We start from the raw sequence: 17791 nt of genomic DNA, 5'->3' as shown, positions 1-17791 counted from the left end.
AAACTCTCTCCAGTGTGAGCCTCCCAAGTATTGGGAATCTGCAGTTAGTTTAAATCCAGAGGACAAGTTGTAATGGTCAATAGACATAGGTATAGTGTATGTCTGGTATCAAATTCATGGAAGGAAATTTTAAACACACACACACACACAGAGGGGGGTGTGTTTATGGTGATTAATCTTCATTTTCAGCTTGACTGGCTTTGAAATCACCCAGGAGTCTACCCTGTAGGTGTGTCTGTGAGGGTGTGTACAGAGAAATTTGAATGAAGAGGAACAACCAACCCTGAATGTAGGCAGTTCTAAAAACTCTAGGCTGAGGTCCACAAGATGCTGATTGAAGAAGAGATTAAGAGCCACACTGCCATCTACTGGCTGCAGCTGTCCCAGACCACCCAGTTCAAGGCAAAGGAAAATTGATCCCGATGAGTAATGGAAGTTTAAAAGAATTTGAAACCAGGATATTAAACTGCTACAGAAAGGGGTCTTAATCTAGGCCCATCTCATTGCTTATTATAAGAACAAGAAGTCTCTCTGGTTCCTCCCTGGCAAGTGTGTTGGGAGTGTGAGCCAAGGCACCAGCTGTGTGCAAAGAAAGACTATGAAACTTCCTGCTCACTGGTACACCAGGGGTTGGAAAAGCCACAAGAGGCAAATAATTTGCATCAAGATCAGGACTGAAGTGCATTAATGTGGGTGATTTAGCTCAACAAGTCTGGCCACCTGATATCATGGAGTCTGGCAAGATGGCTTCTCCCAAGAGCATGCCGAAAGATGCAGAGATGATGGCACAAATCCTGAAGGACATGGGGACTGCAGAACATGAGCCAAGAGTTATAAATCAGATGTTGGAGTTTGCCTTCCAATAGATATGTGACCACAATTCTAGATGATGCTAAAATTTATTCAAGTCATGCTAAGAAGGCGACTGTTGATGCAAATGATGTGAGGTTGGCACTCCAGTCCTGTGCAGACCAGTCTTTCACTTCTCCCTTGAAAACCAGTCTTTCACTTCTCCTGTGAGAGGTTTTTTTACTAGATGTTGCAAGATAAAGAAATCAAATCCCTTTGCCATTGAGCAAGCCATACTCAGGTCCTCGATTGCCACCTGATAGATATTGCTTAATTGCCCCAAACTACAGTCTTTATAAAAAAAAAAAAAAAAGGCAAGAGGAGTAACAGTTCCACTGTGAAGTGTTGGCTCAGTTTCTAGCAGACCAAGTACTCCCACACTAGGCACTCTATTCCAACTCAACTGTCTCAACTAAAGTAGGCATGCCAGTGTCCCTCACAGGGCAAAGGTTTACAGTACAGATGCCTGCTCCTCAGTCTTCTGCTTTAAAAGCTTTAATTCCTGCAATATCAGCAGTTCAGAACATTCTATTAACCCATCATTAAATGGATCCAAAAACATTGTTATTGTTACTAATATGGTATCACAAAATGCAGCCAATGAGTCGGCAAATGCGCTGAAAAGAAAACTTGAAGATGATGATGATGATGATGACGATGATCATTTGTAATCTAACTGTGATGCATGTAACATGCATACTTGGTCTTGAATCCTTTGTACTGAAATTAAACAAGCATGTTAGATGTTTTAATGCTGTATTTTAGAAAATGGTATTCAATAAGTATATTTACTATGCTTTTTAATTGAAATGTTCAGTTGTAATAGAACTAGCAATGGGTTTTCATCAACTTTTATATATAAAAAATTAAAATTGTCATTTATAAAAAATAATAAAAGAACAACAAGACCTGAAGGTGTGACACCGAGGGCCCCAGTCACAAGGCAGGCAGAAGAGCTGAATCTGCCCTGCTGACTGGTCCCCATCTCATTCCTGAAGGCCCATCTGTGCACCTTAGGTCAGTTCCCATGCCTGCTGGGAGCACCATATGGCCCCAGGCATACATCCACAGCTCTGAAGTCTCCATCCTCTAGTCAGAGGTCACAGACTATCATCTGAGGTTCTGCATAGACTAACAGACACGTTCTGGTTTGCCCACAATAATTTAAGGGAAATTAGTTGTCTGTGTAAGTTGCACTGTGGGTGCTCTGTCCTTGGACCAGAACCCATCTTTTGGTGGCACCATCTCTCCCTGGGCTCTAGGAAATGTCACACATTCTTCACTGAAATGTGTTTGATTGTTTTGTTTTTACAAATAGTTCAGTTATTTACTAGAAAACTAAACATAAACTCACTATATATCTTAGTAGTTGTGCAAGCATACACACTGGAGAAATAAAAATGCATGATCATATAAAGGAAAATATGTATGAATATGGATAACAGTTTTATTTGTAATGGAAAGGACCTAAATACTCTGGTGAACAAGTAGTTAAACTATTGTGAATTTATTCCATTTTACGATAGAATCTCACCCAGTAATAAAGAGGAATGAATTATTTCTAAGTACATCTACTTGTATGGATCCCAGAACCATTGTAACTTACCAAGCGGGGAGGAAAGCTGATCTCAAAATATGACATTGAAATGCTTCCATTTCCAGAACATTCTCAAAGTGACAAAACCGGAGTTGGAGAACACATTAGTGGTCTCTAGTGGACAGTCGTGGGGTAGACTGACATGAAGTAGGTTTTGTGATGATGAAGCAATTCTCTGGTTTGACCGTGATGGTCATTACATGGATGTACACATGGGACAACAGTGTATAGTTAAACACACATGTAAATGAACACATGTGAAAACTGTTGAGAACTGAGTAAGCTGCAATGCAGCTCACAATGTGCCGACACCTCTCACTACACACATACAGCGCACCCCTGCTAGGGGAAGCTGAAAGAAAGGGTCACAGGACTTGTGCACTATAGGCACGAGGTCTCTAGAGGGTCCAGTAACTGTGCATGTCGACTTCAGTGGCCCTTCATCCTAGCTCACTTCTGCCTTTTTACACTACCTTCTGCCTTGAAACAGTTATGTTTGGCGTGGTTTAAGAGCCTCCCTGGTCTCTGTCCTTGGTCCTGAACGCCTACCTCAGCGGCTTCACCTCCCGCCTCCAGAGCTCTGTTCTTGGTCCTGAAGCTCACCTGGTGATTTCACCTACCTCTGGGCACCAGCTAATCTCTCCCTGTTCCTTCCTCTCCAGCCCTCAACATTCTGCTAGCCCATGCCTCTAGACTCCTAGTTGACACCCTCTGTCTGGTAATGCAGTCATGCACAGAAAAACTAGGCTCCGCATCATCCAAGCCCACCCCTCTCTTTCCCACGTCCAGCAGTTACTCCCATCTTACACTTAGACCCACCACTCTCTGACTCTTCCTTGAAGATGATACACCACTGGCCAGGAAAACTCTCCTATATTACATCCAGGATCTTGGTATGCTCAAGTGTATCCAATGTTCAGAAGGAAAATGTAAGCAAGGGTTGATGCTGAATCCATACACTCCATCTGAACTGTTAGAAGGAAATCTTCACTATGCTGGACTGACAGACAGGCCTCACTCTAAGAAACTATGTCCGTGGTGTGCTCTGTCAGTGGGCAGAGCTTCCATGGAGAACTATCATTAGGAGAGTTACCCCCTTGGGTCTTTACATTCACTTACGATGTTCCTATAAATATGTCCTCTCTGTGGAAATGGGCATCACTAGTTCAAGGCAAACCTGAGCCTGAGGGTGGAGAAAGAGGTCTGACATGAATGCCTGAGTTAATGGAGATGGTGACACTTGTAGCTAACCCTGTGAGGCCCCCCTGCAAAGAACATCAAGGAAGAAAATTGACAAGCATTCAACAAATCGGCCTTTTTCTGAGCTGAGGATGTCCAGTGGATGCCCAGATGATATGATATCTCCTCACCACTGGCCCTGCATCTGTCTTTGAATATCTGTCTTTATTCTGAAGGTGGTCTCAGCCAGTTTCTAAAGTGAACAAAGATGGACCCTAAGTTGGTACTATGCACAGGAGACCCCTGGGTTAGGAAATACAGAGTGACATCCGGAGCACTCATCACCTTTCTCTCCTGCTGATCTGAGTAACCACAGAACTTCACTTTCAAGCTGGCTATTTTCAGCCCAGCCAAGCATGTGCTGAACTCTGACGCATGCTCTCTGCTCATGGGACATAAGGAGGCTTCAAGATCATGTGAGCTATAAGGATCAGATGAGGTTTAAAAGAAAAGCTGTGTTTTTGAGAAAGTGGGCCATGAAGATGCTCTGTCAGAAGCCAAATCCTCTGGGATTGTTCTAGAAGAGGGGACATGGCCTGTGATCCAAATCTATGAGGGATGTGTTCCTCGGGAAACTCTTCTCTGTAGGAAGGAGGTGATTGTTGCCATCAGAGACAATGACCTGAGATGCTTTTATGTCACAGAGATCAAGGGGGCTAGAGGTGCTCAAGAACCTTCTAGAGGATTCTTACCCTTTGGAGCTGACATGAGAGCAGAAACCAAGAAATCTGGAGAAGGGAAAGGAGGACCTCCAAGACAGGGCTCAGGGGAGTCTTGTTCCCTTTTTTGGGTCAATGGAGGATGTTTGAGACTGAGTCTTGTTATATAGCTCTGGCTGTCCTGGAACTCACTATGTAAACTAGGCTAGCCCTGAACTCACAGAGAGCCACTGGCCTCTGCCTCTCCAACACTGGGATTAAAAGTACGTCCCAACCTTGTTCCCTCTTCATGCTGAGGACTCCACAGGAGTCTGATTTCTAAGACTCTCAGATAACCAGGACCCTCCCTTAAGACATGGGAATAGTGAAGTCCAGAATCCAGGCACTGCTGCCTCCATGCAGAATCAATCCAGAGTCCAGTGTGTCTCTCATCCAGTCTGCAGGGCTGAGTCCCTCCCAGAACATTCCTGGGATGCTTCACTTCATAGCTCTTGGGCAGTTCACTCTAAATTTCCCCCAGGGATCTTCTGAAGCCTGTTCACCCAGAAGACAGCACAGAGCATGCTCAGAAACAGGGGTAGCTTCAGGAAGACCAGGACCTGGAAGTGGATGCTGCTGAGCAGGGACCTGTGGGCATGTGGGGATGGAAAATGAGTTCAAGGGGAGGTTCCAGGACCCATCTGTCTCGTCCCACATTTCCTCAAAAGCCCAAATGACCCAGAATCAAACTAGGAAATTACTCAAGGAAGTCTGCCCTTGTGGTCCCACCACCCTTCCCCCCACGTCTCTTGTTGAGAGGTGACTAGTGAAGAGAGGAAAGGGTTCTAGGTAGACACAGTTTACTAGAAGCAAGGCCCAGGGCTACCTACTGTCTTCCAGTTATTAATTGATGTTATTAGTGGTGGGGCAGATCTCACACAGTGCAGGCCGGCTTCCTGACATAGTTACAACTTTGAACTGCTGTGTCTTCTGAGGTCAATTCCCTAACGCACATTACAGATGTGCACTACAGCACCCAATCTATGCAGCTCTGGGGGTCGCACCCTGGGATTTGTGCATGTTAGACAAGCATTGTAGCAACTTAGCTACATTTCCAGTCTCCAGTTGACTTCTTGAAACTAGTTCTCCTGAATTTCCCTCCCTCAGGGCCTAAAGGCACTGTCTTAGTCAGGGTTTCAATTGCTTCAACAAAACACCATGACTGAAAAGCAAGTTGGGGAGGAAAGGGTTTATTCAGTTTACACTTCCACATTGCTGTTTATCACCACAGGAAGTCAGGACAGGACCTCAAGCACAGCAGGAACCTGGAGGCAAGAGTTGATGCAGACGCCATGAAGGAGTGCTGCTTACTGGCTTGCTCCCCATGGTTTGCTCAGCCTGCTTTCTTATAGAACGCAAGGACTACCATCCCAAGGGTGGCATCACCCACAACATGCTGGGCCCTCCCCTATCCATTACTAATTAAGAAATGTCCTATAGCCATGTCTTATAGAGGAATTTCTCAATTGAGGTTCCCTCCTTTCAGTTAACTCTAGTTTGTGTGTCAAGCTGATATAAGACGAGCCAGCACAGGCATCACGGCCCTTTCTGAGTACCTCTGGGAGAGGAGGAAGAACAACTGAAAACTTCAGCCTCGAGCTGGGCCTGCTCCTCATGAACAGCTCCTGGGAGCAAGAACTCCAGCTGAACAAAGACCTTTACATCTATTTGTTTATTGTGGGGTTCGGAGACTGAACAAAGATGACAAGTGCCTTTACCCACTGAGTCACCAACCTGGCCTTCAACGATGACCTTTGAAGAGTCTACACAGAGCTAGGACTCCAAGTTTAGAGTCTGGTGGGGATGGATAGAAAAGAGAGGGGTGAATGGGAAAGGTCTGTGAATCTACCAAACACAGACTCTGCCTCAAGCCTTGTCCCTCGAAGCCTCCTCCACACTTGGCATCCACATGCAGGCTTGGAGAATGTGGAAGCTGAGATCAGAGTGGGAGGAAATATCACTCAATAGTAAGGTTTCCTCAATGTGGGTGACACTGCCGACCCCCGGAATCCTACAGCTCCTGACTCTCTCCAGGCCTTGGACCCTTACCATAGTTGGAGGAAGAACAGCTCGGTGGTGCTAATCCTCATCTGTCCAGTATTCACTAGTGGGAGGGTGGGAGTTGTTGCTGGGAGTGTGGTCTCCACGGCAGTTGTGGCTGTTGGAGATAAAGATACACGTCAGGTCACTGCTTGATCCCAAACCTGCACTAAATGAGTGTCTGCGTGGATCTGACATCACACAGAACCATACATTCACAGAGGGTTTTGAGAAGTGCTTTAAACTATATCCTGGGTGGGGCTCTCAAGGGCTGAAGGGGCCTTGCTACCAAAAGACTGGCCCTATGTGTCATCTCCCACTTTCCTCCCATCCCTAACTCTGCCTGAGGGAGGGCAGAGAGGTCTTCCAGGGTTCCCCCTGCTTGGTGAGAAGTCCAGGAGAGAGAGTGAAGGAACACAGCTCAGCTTGTGGCCCAAGGATCCTCCCAGAGACCGTGGAAGGTTCTCATGCATCTTTCATATGGGAACAATTAAAGATCACTTTAACGCAACACCAAGGAGGAATTAAATTGTCTCTTGGCTCCTCTTAGAGACATCAGGAGTTGGGCCATCTGTGTGACCTATATCTCAACCGCCCCTCCTATAGCTGAAAGGTCAGTCATCTCTCTCTCCATGTCTATACCACACTCTCCCCAGCCCAACTGAGATGAGGGCAATATTCATAGGCACGCTTCAAGACAATGCCCACCCATGTCCAAAGCACAGACCCTTCCTAAAAGCTCTGTGACTGGAGCCAGGATAGTCTTACCTGGGAAAACATGTACCTTTACAAGGACAGCTGGGTCACGTGACCATGAATCCCAGATAAAGAAAGTTTGAATCTTACACCAGTAAGATCCAGCGTCATCTTCGCTGAGGTTCTCCATGGTCACTGTCATGGTGAAGTTCTCAGTATGGTCTCTGATGGACACTCGGCCATTCTTCTTTTCTTCCCCGTTTCCTTTGGTTTCCACAATAGTTTTACATTTTGTGTCGTACTGTCCTCGACACCAGTATTTAAGATGGTTCTTGTATGATTTTCCATATTGACACTGCACATGAAGAGAGCCTCCCACGTAGCCAGACACAGAGCCAGGGCCCGTCAGAGACAGACAGCCTGGAAAACATAAGCCTGAGTCAAGACCTCCTTCCTGATGGGCCCAGAAGTAAGTTTCCCTGAAGCATGGGGAGATCCAGGAAGAGGACCAGGAGGGACATTTGGACTTGGGACCCGAACCAAAAGGACTGGAGACAGTGGCAGAGAGACAAATAAAAACCTGTCCCCAGTGGACACTAGGCACCAAGTGACCACACAGGAAATCTGCCTTTAGGGACTGGTTAAGTGAAGTCAAGGCTGGCATAAAGTTAGGTTATATGCAAATCACTTCCTTTGGACTCATACCTCTGCATTCTGGAATCTTCTGCATGCCAAACTTGCTCTTTAAAAGTTTAACTTCTAAATTGCATGTGGTAGAGCCTTCCTAGCACTCAGGGTCCTGAGATGGGAGGATTTTGAGTTTGAAGTCAGCCTCATCTACATAATGAATTTCAAGCCAACCTGAGCTATGTAGCAGACCATCTCAAAGCAAACAAAAAAACCTGATTTACTCCATTATTGTGACCAGGTTGTGTGTGTGTGCCCTGACATGTTACTTCGTATTGTTTAAAATATTTTTCCAGCTCTTTCTCTTCAACGAGGCGGTGGAGCAGCAGACGCCAACATGCAGATCTTTGTGAAGACCCTGACGGGCAAGACCATCACTCTTGAGGTCAAGCCCAGTGACACCATCGAGAATGTTAAGGCCAAGATCCAAGATAAGGAAGGCATCCCACCAGACCAGCAGAGGCTGATATTTGCCGGCAAGCAGCTGGAGGATGGTTGCACCCTGTCGGACTACAACATCCAGAAAGAGTCCACCTTGCACCTGGTGCTGCGCCTGCGTGGTGGCATCATCAAGCCGTCCCTTCATCAGCTCGCCTAGAAGTACAACTGTGACAAGATGATCTGCCGCAAGTGCTATGCACGCCTGCACCCCCGTGTGGTCAACTGCCGCAAGAAGAAGTGCGGCCATACCACGTACCTGGCCCATGACCCCGGGACCAAATAAAGTCCCCTTCCATTGACTGGAGCAGTAAAAAAATATATATATATATTTTTCCAGATTGTGTCTTGCCATGAGAGACTATATAAATAAATAAATAAATAAATAAATAAATAAATAAATAAATAAATAAATAAATAAATATTAATATATTATATTAAATTAAATATAATATATTTAATATATATTAAATAAATTAATAATATAAAATATATATTCGGTTTTTTTGAAGATAGGGTTTCTGTGTGTAACAGCTCTGTCTGTCCTGGAACTCACTTTGTAGACCAGGTTGGCCTTGAACTCACAGAGCTCCCCTGCCTCTGCTGCTCAAGTGCTGGAATTAAAGGCATGCACCACTACCACCCAGCAAGACTCTATTTTTTTTAAAGATTTTTACATTTTATTTTATGTGAGGCATGCACGCCCTCAGAGGTCAGAAGAGGATCCCTGGAACTACAGTTACAGATGGTTGTGAACATCCATGTAAGTTCTAGGAACCAAATCTGGGTCCCCTGTGAGAGCAACAAGTGCTCTTAACCACGGAGTCCTAGTCAGTCCCAAGACTGCCCTTTGCAAGTAGCTTTTGACTCTATTTTGAAGATGGAGGAAAATCGCACACACCGGAATGGACACAAACACCAGCATCCAGCACCACCTACATGGCTCAGGCTGATAGTTGACATATTTCTGGAAGTAGAAAGGGGGCACCCTATAGATTTATTGGGGGTAAACTGAGACTTTAGGGGTACATGGGCAGTATAGAAAGAAAGGGAAGTTATGGGTACATGAGAAGGTGGTGGAGCCTCCTTGTCCTAGAGTCTGATTGGAGCCTCTCACCAGCAAATGAAAACTTTCCAGCACAATCAGTATTTGCTGTAAAGGCTGCTGTCATAGAGTTGGCATTCCGTTCATATATAGATATTTAGTGTTAAAGTAGGAATGGCCCAGGCTTAAGGCTTGAACTTGCCCTTGGGTGAGGTTTCATTCCTTTCCTCACATTGCCCAAGAAAGTGGTATCTTAGAGAAACCCTGCCTTGAAAAACCAAAACCAAACAAACAAAAGACAAAGGTAGCTTTAGGTCTACTAATAGTTTTGCTAAACCTTATTCCCTTGAACTCCAAGCCCAGCTAAGCCCTTCCTCCCTAAAGTTGCTTCTTGCCAGTTGTTACAGCATCAAGAAAACTAATACATCGTAGCAGCACAGCCAGCAGGAAGCATCCTGAGCTGGTTCTTGAACATACAAGCTTGTCTTGATTCTAGACACTTCCGTAGCCAGTGGTAAGAGTTCCTGAGGCTGACTACCAAGGTCTAGCAATCAAAGCTCCCTTTAGTTCACCTAATTAACACCCCAATTAAAATTAAATACCTCATCCTAACACAGGGTTTCCCCCTTTACCTTTATAAGTCGCCTTTGGCCTCTGTACCACATCTGTCTCCCCTCTATCCAGAGGCAGTCCTTTGTCCCCCCAGGACAAATTCCCCTCCCCCTTTCCATCATCCCCTTCCCTTCTCCCTCATCACCCATCTCCTTTACCACCACATCCCAGCCCATTCTAACAGACCTCCCTTCTTCTCCTCCTAAAAATGACACCGTCAAGGTCATTTGCTGCTGTTTTCTGCCTGAGTCAGAAAGCAGCCACTTTAACTTTTCTTTCCCACTTAATGAAGGATCTTTCTATGAAAACAGGTGTTTGTGCCTAATCCTGGGTTCAGGAGGGAACCCCCGCTGAGCGTGGGGGTCTCCTTTAAGTGCCTCTTACTGTGTGTCTGTAAAATGGGGACTTTGCTGCCTTCTCTGCCTCATTCACAAATGGCTCATAGGCTTAAATGGTATTAACGGTCCTGATGAGATCATCTACTGTGGGTTCCACGGGCTGCTGAAAGCACACAGTACTCAACATTCTGCACTTTAATTATTGCTTCTTTTATTAGTTTTTCCATTAAAAACTATTTAATTCACTGGGCATATTGATGCATGCCTTTAATCCCAGCACTCAGGAGGCAGGGGCAGGGGGATCTCTGTGAATTTGAGGCCAACCTGGTCTACAAACAAAAAACAAGCAAAAAAGCAAAAAAAAAAAAACCCTAAAAACAAAATCTTACTCAAATTATGTTTTCTCAAAGAGAAGGCTCTGTGTGAGTCATCTTTGGAAGTTCTTGTGCTGTTTCAAAGCCACATTTGCTGAACTGAGCATTTTAGATGGACTTGGTGTCATCTCCACTGGAAGACAGTGAATGACAGAGTGAAGGTGAACGTTGAGCAACATCTTTTGTGTGGAGTGAGAGCCTGAGTCAGCTGAGCACGCAGCAGCACCGGCTACAGGAGTCTGGGGAACCAGACCATTCGGCAATTTCACCCAAATTCCAATCTGAGCATTTGTACAACGTTCATGGCTCCGGATGGGGATTGCCTTCTCTCTCCAGGCTCCTCGCCACCAGGCAACAGGTCATGGTGGCGCTCTCAGCACCTCCATGCAGCCAGGGGGGCACCTCAAGCCTCAGGCCAGGACTCTGGTAGCTACTGATCTAATCAAACCTAAGAACCTTCCAGAATTTGCAGGAGGGAACCTGCCTCTCCACTACATAGCAACAGGGCCAGGACAGAAATGCCTTTTGTGTTTTTGTTTTTGAGATAGCGTTTCACTGTTGTAGCCCTGAAATCAGCCCTGAACTCAAGATCCTCTTCCTTCTGCTTCCTGAGTGCTGAAATCACAGGCATGAGGTATCAAACCCAGAGCGTTATTTTATTGAATATGATGTCCTCAGGCTCATTCATGTTTTGATAAATGCCAGTACTGATTTGAGCATTGCAAAATGTGTGCATACATCAAAATAACACATTGTACCCCATAGTGTGTGCAATCATCATGTCAATCAAATAAAATTCTAATAACATTACAAAATTGAAAGTGTGGACTATAAAATATATAATGAATAGAAATTCTAGTTTCTCCCTGGAGGGCCAGGACCCAGAGACTGAATGGCCCAGAGACCTAGAATAGAACCAGACATGACCAGTGAAAAATAAAATGTCAATGTAATGATGCCTAATGATATTCTGCTATTCATAGATTGGTGCCTAGCCCAACAGTCATCAGAGGGGCTTCATCCAGCAAGTGATAGAAACAAATGCAAAGACCCTCAATCAAACATTAGGCTGCGCTGGGGAATCCTGCTGAAGAGAAGGAGGAAGGATTGTAGGAGCCCAAGGGGTCATGGACATCACAAGAAAACCCACAGAATCAACCAACCTGAACTCATAGGGGCTCACAGAGACTGAACCAACAACCAGGGACCCTGCATGGGATTGACCTAGGCCCTCTGAATATACGTAACAGTTGTGTAGCTTAGTCTTCTTGTGGGACTCCTAACAGTGGGCGCAGGGGCTGTCTTTGAATCTTTTGCTGGCTTTTGAGATCCTATTCCTCATACTAGGTCTCTTTGCCCAGCTTTAATACATGGGGAGGTGCTTAGTCTTAATGCAACTTGATATGCCATGTTTTGTTGATATCCTTGGGAGGCCTACCCTTTTCTGAATAGAAACAGAAGAGGAGTGGATTAGGGGTACTGAGGGGAGATATGGGGAGGGGCTGGGAGGAGAGACGGGAGGGGAAACTACCGTCCAGAAGTAAAATCCATAAATACATTTAAAAAAGAAGTTCTAGTTTCTCATTAACTTTTTGTTTATTTATTGGTGGGGGGCACAGTATTCATAGAGGTCAGAGGACAACTTCAGGGAGTCAGTTCTCTCCTTCCGTTTTGTGGGCTCCAGGGACCAGACTCAAGGCTCGTGTGGCAAGCACTTTCTCCCGTGAGCCATCCCACTGGCCCTAGCTTTGTTTGTTTTATTTTGATTTTTGTTGTTGTTTTTTTTCTTTCTCTTTCTCTTTCTTTCCTCCTCCTCGTTTTTCTTCAGACACGGTCTCTCTGGTAAGCCAAAGCTGTCCTCAAATTCACAATCCTCTTGTGTGTGTGCCAACAGGTGTGCGCCACCCTGCCTGGCTATTTCTGTTGGTTTTCTATCAGAAACCACTTCCTTTCTCTTTGCCTCTCCCCAACTTGCTCTGGAATTGTCCCTTCTGTCTTTCTTTCTATCCTTTTTCATTCCTCATTCTCACATTCACAAAATAAACCCTTGTGAGTCTCTTCCATAAATATAAAATGCCTGCCTTTTCCCAAACAGTCTTTACAGCCTTGGGTGGGTGCAGCGGTGGAGGGGGTGTGAAGCAGGCGGAGGAGGGTATGAAAGTAGAGGGTGGGCGGGATGCCAGGGCTGAGATGCAGGAGAGTGCACTTTGTCAGTACAAATTGCTTCTAAGTTGAAATCTAGGCATGAGCACTTGCCTGCCCAGGTGCCAATATACCCTTGGTGAAAAGGTGAATGGGTCGGGTGGTGAGGCCAGCTAGCTCCTGAGGATGAATGAAAAGGGTTCCTGTTTTCAGTTAACTGCACTGAACTGCAGCACTTGGGTAATTTTGTCAAATGTAAACAAGCTTACCCAAAGAAGCAGGAGTGGTCCTGCTTCATGGTGTTTACTGATTACTGTGGTGTCAATATTCTCATCCCATCTGACTTCAAGCTGCCATTTACTATAAAGAAGGGAAAAGCCCATTGCTAGGGGGTGTCTTTCTGTATACTGTGAATATGTGCCTTTCCCATTGGTTAATAAATGAACTGCTTTGGCCTACAGCAAGGCAGTTTATAGGCAGGCGGGAAATCCAGGACAGACACAGGAAAAGGAGAGGCACAGGCAGAGAAGAGATGCCAGCTGCCACCAGGAGAAGCAAGATGTGAAAATACCAGTAAGCCATGGCCACGTGGCAACTTATAGATTAAAAGAAATGGGTTAAGTTATAGGAGCTAGCTAGCAAGAAGCCTGAGCCATTAGCCCATACAGTTTGTAAGTAATATAAGCTTCTGTGTTTACTTGTCTGAGAGGCTGCAGGACAGGCAGGACACAGGAAAACTTCTGGCTACATTTGGTGCTCACCATTGGGCATTGATCCACAAAGACCTAAGAAAGCTTAAAGATTCTGAATGCACAGTAATGGAGCCACACTAGGCTTCCTAGTCTCACAGTCTCATGCTAGTAGCAGCACAGAGACTTGTCTCCCAACAGCTGCCTGTGAGATGGAGCTGGCCACCAGCCACCATAAGCTAAGCAGCATGGCAGATTCCCGCTGCAGTACACAGTGGAGTCTCCAAGCTGCACAGTGCATTGCACAGTGGATTGGGCTTTTACTTATACAGACAAAAAGGGTTTATGGGCCAGCTGCTGCTCCCTGATGGTAGCATGGACCTCAGAGTTAGCAGGATAAGCGTAACTCTCCTGGGTACCCCCGCCATGTTGAAAAGCTGACATGGGCAGAGTTAGCAGCCAGGGCTGCTGGTCCTAGCCATGCAGCTTAGCAGTTTAAAATCTCTCCTGGTCAGAGAAGGATTATAGATTCACAATGAGACAGATTCAGATGGAATAAACTGTTTACAATGTGTGTAAAAATGTACATAGGCTTGGAAGAGAGAGGAAAAGGAGGATAGACAGTTATATAAAGAAATAGATTTTTAAAATAAAGTATTTAAAGAGACAATAAGAATAATATAAAAAAGCCATGTAAAGATAGTCATCTATGATAATCAAACTTATAGTCATGTTAGTTAAGTTTTCTAGGCATATATAAATATATTTCGATTAGGTAAATAATCTTCAAAGACTTTAAAAACCTACAGAATATGGCATTTAAAATGTTTTTAAAAATTAGACTTTCTGGACAGAGAGACACGTCTGCTCCTGGCAGCATCAATTACTTCCAAGAGGAGGATGGGCATCGAAGACACTCCATATGGAGTTTATCTTCTTCTTGACAAAAATAGCCATTTGAGCAAGAAACTGCTCTTGCCTGGACTGCTGATAATATGTTGTATAAACTGGACATACAGGACCCATAGGAAAATGACCACTGAATTAGCAAAACAAGGCAAAATGGTCCTTCAGTTTCCTGCTTTGCAAAGGAGACTGCCAGACATTCTACAGGACACAGGGAAAAGTGACTGAGACTCTAGGCATATAGGCTAAAGACTGATGCCCCAATATTACAGAGGAACTTTGGGTGACTGTCCAGGCAGCCAGCTGTCTCTGTCATTCTAGATTTTAAGTTGCTTCCAGTGCTCTTCCTGTTTACTTAGGTAGTATTTTATCTTTCTGGGGTCTTGATGTTGTTGAAGACTAGATAGTTATAATTGTACTTTTCCTGAGTTATGATAAAACGTAAATTAGACATGAAACTTTAGACTCACAAATATAGGATAGATGATAGAATATTTTCCATATTCTACAAATAGACTAGATATTGTAACTGTAATTCTTGCTTGATAACTGTTTTGTTATATATAATTTTACTATATTAAAGCTAAAACCCTCCTTTTTGATTAGATAGAAAAGGAGAAGTGCTGGGGGATGTCTTTCTGTATACTGGGAATATGTGTTGTTCTCATTGGTTAATAAATGAACTGCTTTGGCCTACAGCAAGGCAGCTTATAGGCAGGTGGGAAATCCAGGACAGACACAGGAAAAGGAGAGGCACAGGCAGAGAAGAGATGCCAGCCACCACCAGGAGAAGCAAGATGTGAAAATACCAGTAAGCCATGGCCACGTGGCAACTTATAGATTAATAGAAATGGGTTAAGTTGTAAGAGCTAGCTAGTGAGAAGCCTATCATAGGCCATACAGTTTGTAAGTAATATAAGCCTCTGTGTGTTTACTTGTCTGAGAGGCTGTGGGGCAGGCGGGACACAGGAAAACTTGTGACAACAGCCCATAGTCATCTCCTGTAATCTGGGACAAGGCAGCTCCAAACATCATTGTTTCTGCAATCTACTCAGGTAATTACAAAATCTCCACCACCCTCTCCAAATTGTGTGAAGAGTACATCATCACCATCACAATCATCATCACCATTATCATATTCACCATCCTTCTTACTATAATCATCGCCGTCACTGTCACCATCTCCACCATCTCATCCCTGTCACCATTACCACCACCACCACCACCACCACCACCACCACCATCATCATCATCACCTTCAGTGAGGGCAATTCAAGCCCCGCCTAAGTATAACACTATGCGTCTAATTGTCTTACTTAGCCTAAAGATCTAGATTTTGTTTTCTTGTTTGTTTGTTGTTTTGTTGTTTTAAACCAGACTCTCGTGTAGCCAAAGCTGGCCTCGAACTGGCTATGTAGTTAAGGATGTCCTTAAGCTCCTGATCCTCCTGTCTGTCTCCCAAGTGCTGAGACTACATGGGTGTGAAGCAACTCCTGGGGAAAGATCTAGATCCTGAAGGTGCTGAGGGATCTTGGCGGTCACCCAGTCTCCTCTCACTTTACTCATGAGAAAGCTGTTTGGGGGCCATCAAGACGTCTGGGTGGCTTGCTGTGCAAACCTAGCTGTCATAGTTAGGTCCCTAGAATCCCCACAAAGGTGGAAGGAGAGAACTGACCGCAGAACTGGCCTGTGACCTCACATTTCCACCCACAACCACACACACATGCACACACATAATTTTTTTAAAAAGGAAAAGAAAAGCAAACTGTGTGAGCAGAGTCATCCAACTGGTGTCATCCTTTAAATCCTGGCCTTTAAATTCTATGTTCTGTGAGGGTCCATTATAAAAAAACAACAGCCAGGCAGTGGTGGCACACATGTTTAATCCCAGCACTTGGGAGGCAGAGGCAGGCAGATCTCTGAGTTCGAGGTCAGCCTGGTCTACAGAGTGAGTTCCAGGACAAGGACTAAACAGAGAAACCTTGTCTTGAAAAACAATAAAAAAAAACAAACCCATAAAATCTCATCTGTAAGGATGAGAAATATTCTCTAATTTTCATCCTCAAATATTTCCCATAAAAAAATGTGTTTCCCTCATTTTTTGTCTGTTTTTTAAGACAGGGGTCTCACTATGCAGACCAGAGTAGTCTTTCCGCTCATAGAGATCCACCCTTCCCTTATCTCCCAAGTACTGGGATTAAAGGTATACACCACTGTGCTTGGCCTAAGTATCTTTTAAAGGCAAGTATTTTTTTTTAAAGGCAAGATCTCACTATGTAGCCAAGGCAGGCCTACAACTTGCAAACCTCCTGCCTCAGCCTCCTGTGTGCTGTAATTACAGGTACACTCTATCAGACCTGTCTATGCATTATTTCTTACAAACCTTTCCAACCTCTTTAAACTAGACTCCAGTAAGACAAAGCCATTGCTACTTCTGTACTTTGCATAATCTTTAAGATCTCTATCTTCACTAAATGTAAATTATTGCTTTTCTGTTTGGCAGCTGTTCATCCTTCAAGACTGACTTCCATGAAGCCTCAATGAAGCTTCCATTCCTCTGAGAGAAAAGCTGGGGGGTCCCTGGTGTAGTCTATTTCTACATGAATGATCCATGTTGTAGCAGGTCCAACACTGTAACAAAATTACTTGACTGCCTCATTTAAATAGGATTTCCTCAACTGAGGAACTTACTTACAGTTGCAACATTCAGAACAATCCAGGCTTGCAGTTGCTACTTAATAAAGGTTTGTAGAGTCCATGGATGAATGTCAGATTATACAGATAAAGAGATGGGTGCATGGATGTGTCCCCTGCCCCTCTTCTGCTGACTCCTCGTTTCTGGCTTGAACCCAGGACTCCTCCTCTTCCACCCTCTGAAAAATTAGGTTCACAGATCCATAGCCCCACTCACCTTGAAGGCAGAAAAGGAGCAGACCTGGGCACAGCCACATGCTCCTGCCTTGCTGAGTGCTGCCTCTAGGAAAATCCAGGTGGCCGGCTGGAATCCAGATGTACGTAACAGAGCCCTGGCACCCACCTTCTTGTTCCACTTTCCTCTGTGTTTTTCTCTCGTCTACTTCCTTTCCACTCTAAGCTACTTCCCAGTTTAAAAAAAGAGGAAGATGAGCAAGAGCCACTTCAGAGAATGAGCTGACCCACCACGTAAGCCTGCACTAAAGAAAGCATGGTTTTCACAGCCGAACCTTCAGGAAAGCCAGTTGCTATGTGTGGACACTCCAGTCCAGGAAATCCCTGTTCTTCCCACTCCATTTCCTGGTTAGTACACTTCCTCAATCTCCATAGCTTCCCTTTTCTGTGTCTATCGACTTTGGGGTCATCAGAGATAAACACTCCGTGTGTCTCTCTGAGAAATTATCTCTGTGTGGTTGACTTTAGGCCTCCTCATCCACCCCAGCATCCCAGTATCCCTCCAGACTCAAT

General features: G+C 44.8%; 2 protein-coding genes and 1 pseudogene across 2 annotated transcripts; 2 read left to right on the top strand and 1 right to left on the bottom strand.

Moving 5' to 3' along the window:
• The first annotated feature begins 728 nt into the window (after positions 1-728).
• LOC128123008 (transcription initiation factor TFIID subunit 9-like) lies at positions 729-1520 on the top strand (annotated as a pseudogene).
• An 811-nt stretch (positions 1521-2331) lies between these two features.
• On the bottom strand, positions 2332-17495 carry Cd300e (CD300e molecule). Its single transcript, XM_052757011.1, has 4 exons — positions 17262-17495; positions 7192-7539; positions 6433-6541; positions 2332-4971 (listed from the first exon to the last, which is right to left on the bottom strand). Exons 1-4 carry the CDS (start codon positions 17299-17301, stop codon positions 4845-4847), a joined length of 624 nt encoding a protein of 207 aa, XP_052612971.1. The 5' UTR covers positions 17302-17495; the 3' UTR covers positions 2332-4844.
• Positions 8109-8492, top strand: LOC128121927 (ubiquitin-like). The gene has a single exon (XM_052757012.1). The coding sequence runs from the start codon at positions 8144-8146 to the stop codon at positions 8402-8404; it is 261 nt and encodes an 86-aa protein (XP_052612972.1). The 5' UTR covers positions 8109-8143; the 3' UTR covers positions 8405-8492.
• Positions 17496-17791: the final 296 nt, after the last annotated feature.

This window comes from Peromyscus californicus, unplaced genomic scaffold (genome assembly GCF_007827085.1).
Source record: "Peromyscus californicus insignis strain IS unplaced genomic scaffold, ASM782708v3 Scaffold_3__1_contigs__length_106647218, whole genome shotgun sequence".
Taxonomy (NCBI): domain Eukaryota; kingdom Metazoa; phylum Chordata; class Mammalia; order Rodentia; family Cricetidae; genus Peromyscus; species Peromyscus californicus.
The sequence above is the reverse complement of the archived record's forward strand: the minus strand, read 5'-3'. Positions and strand labels throughout refer to the sequence as shown.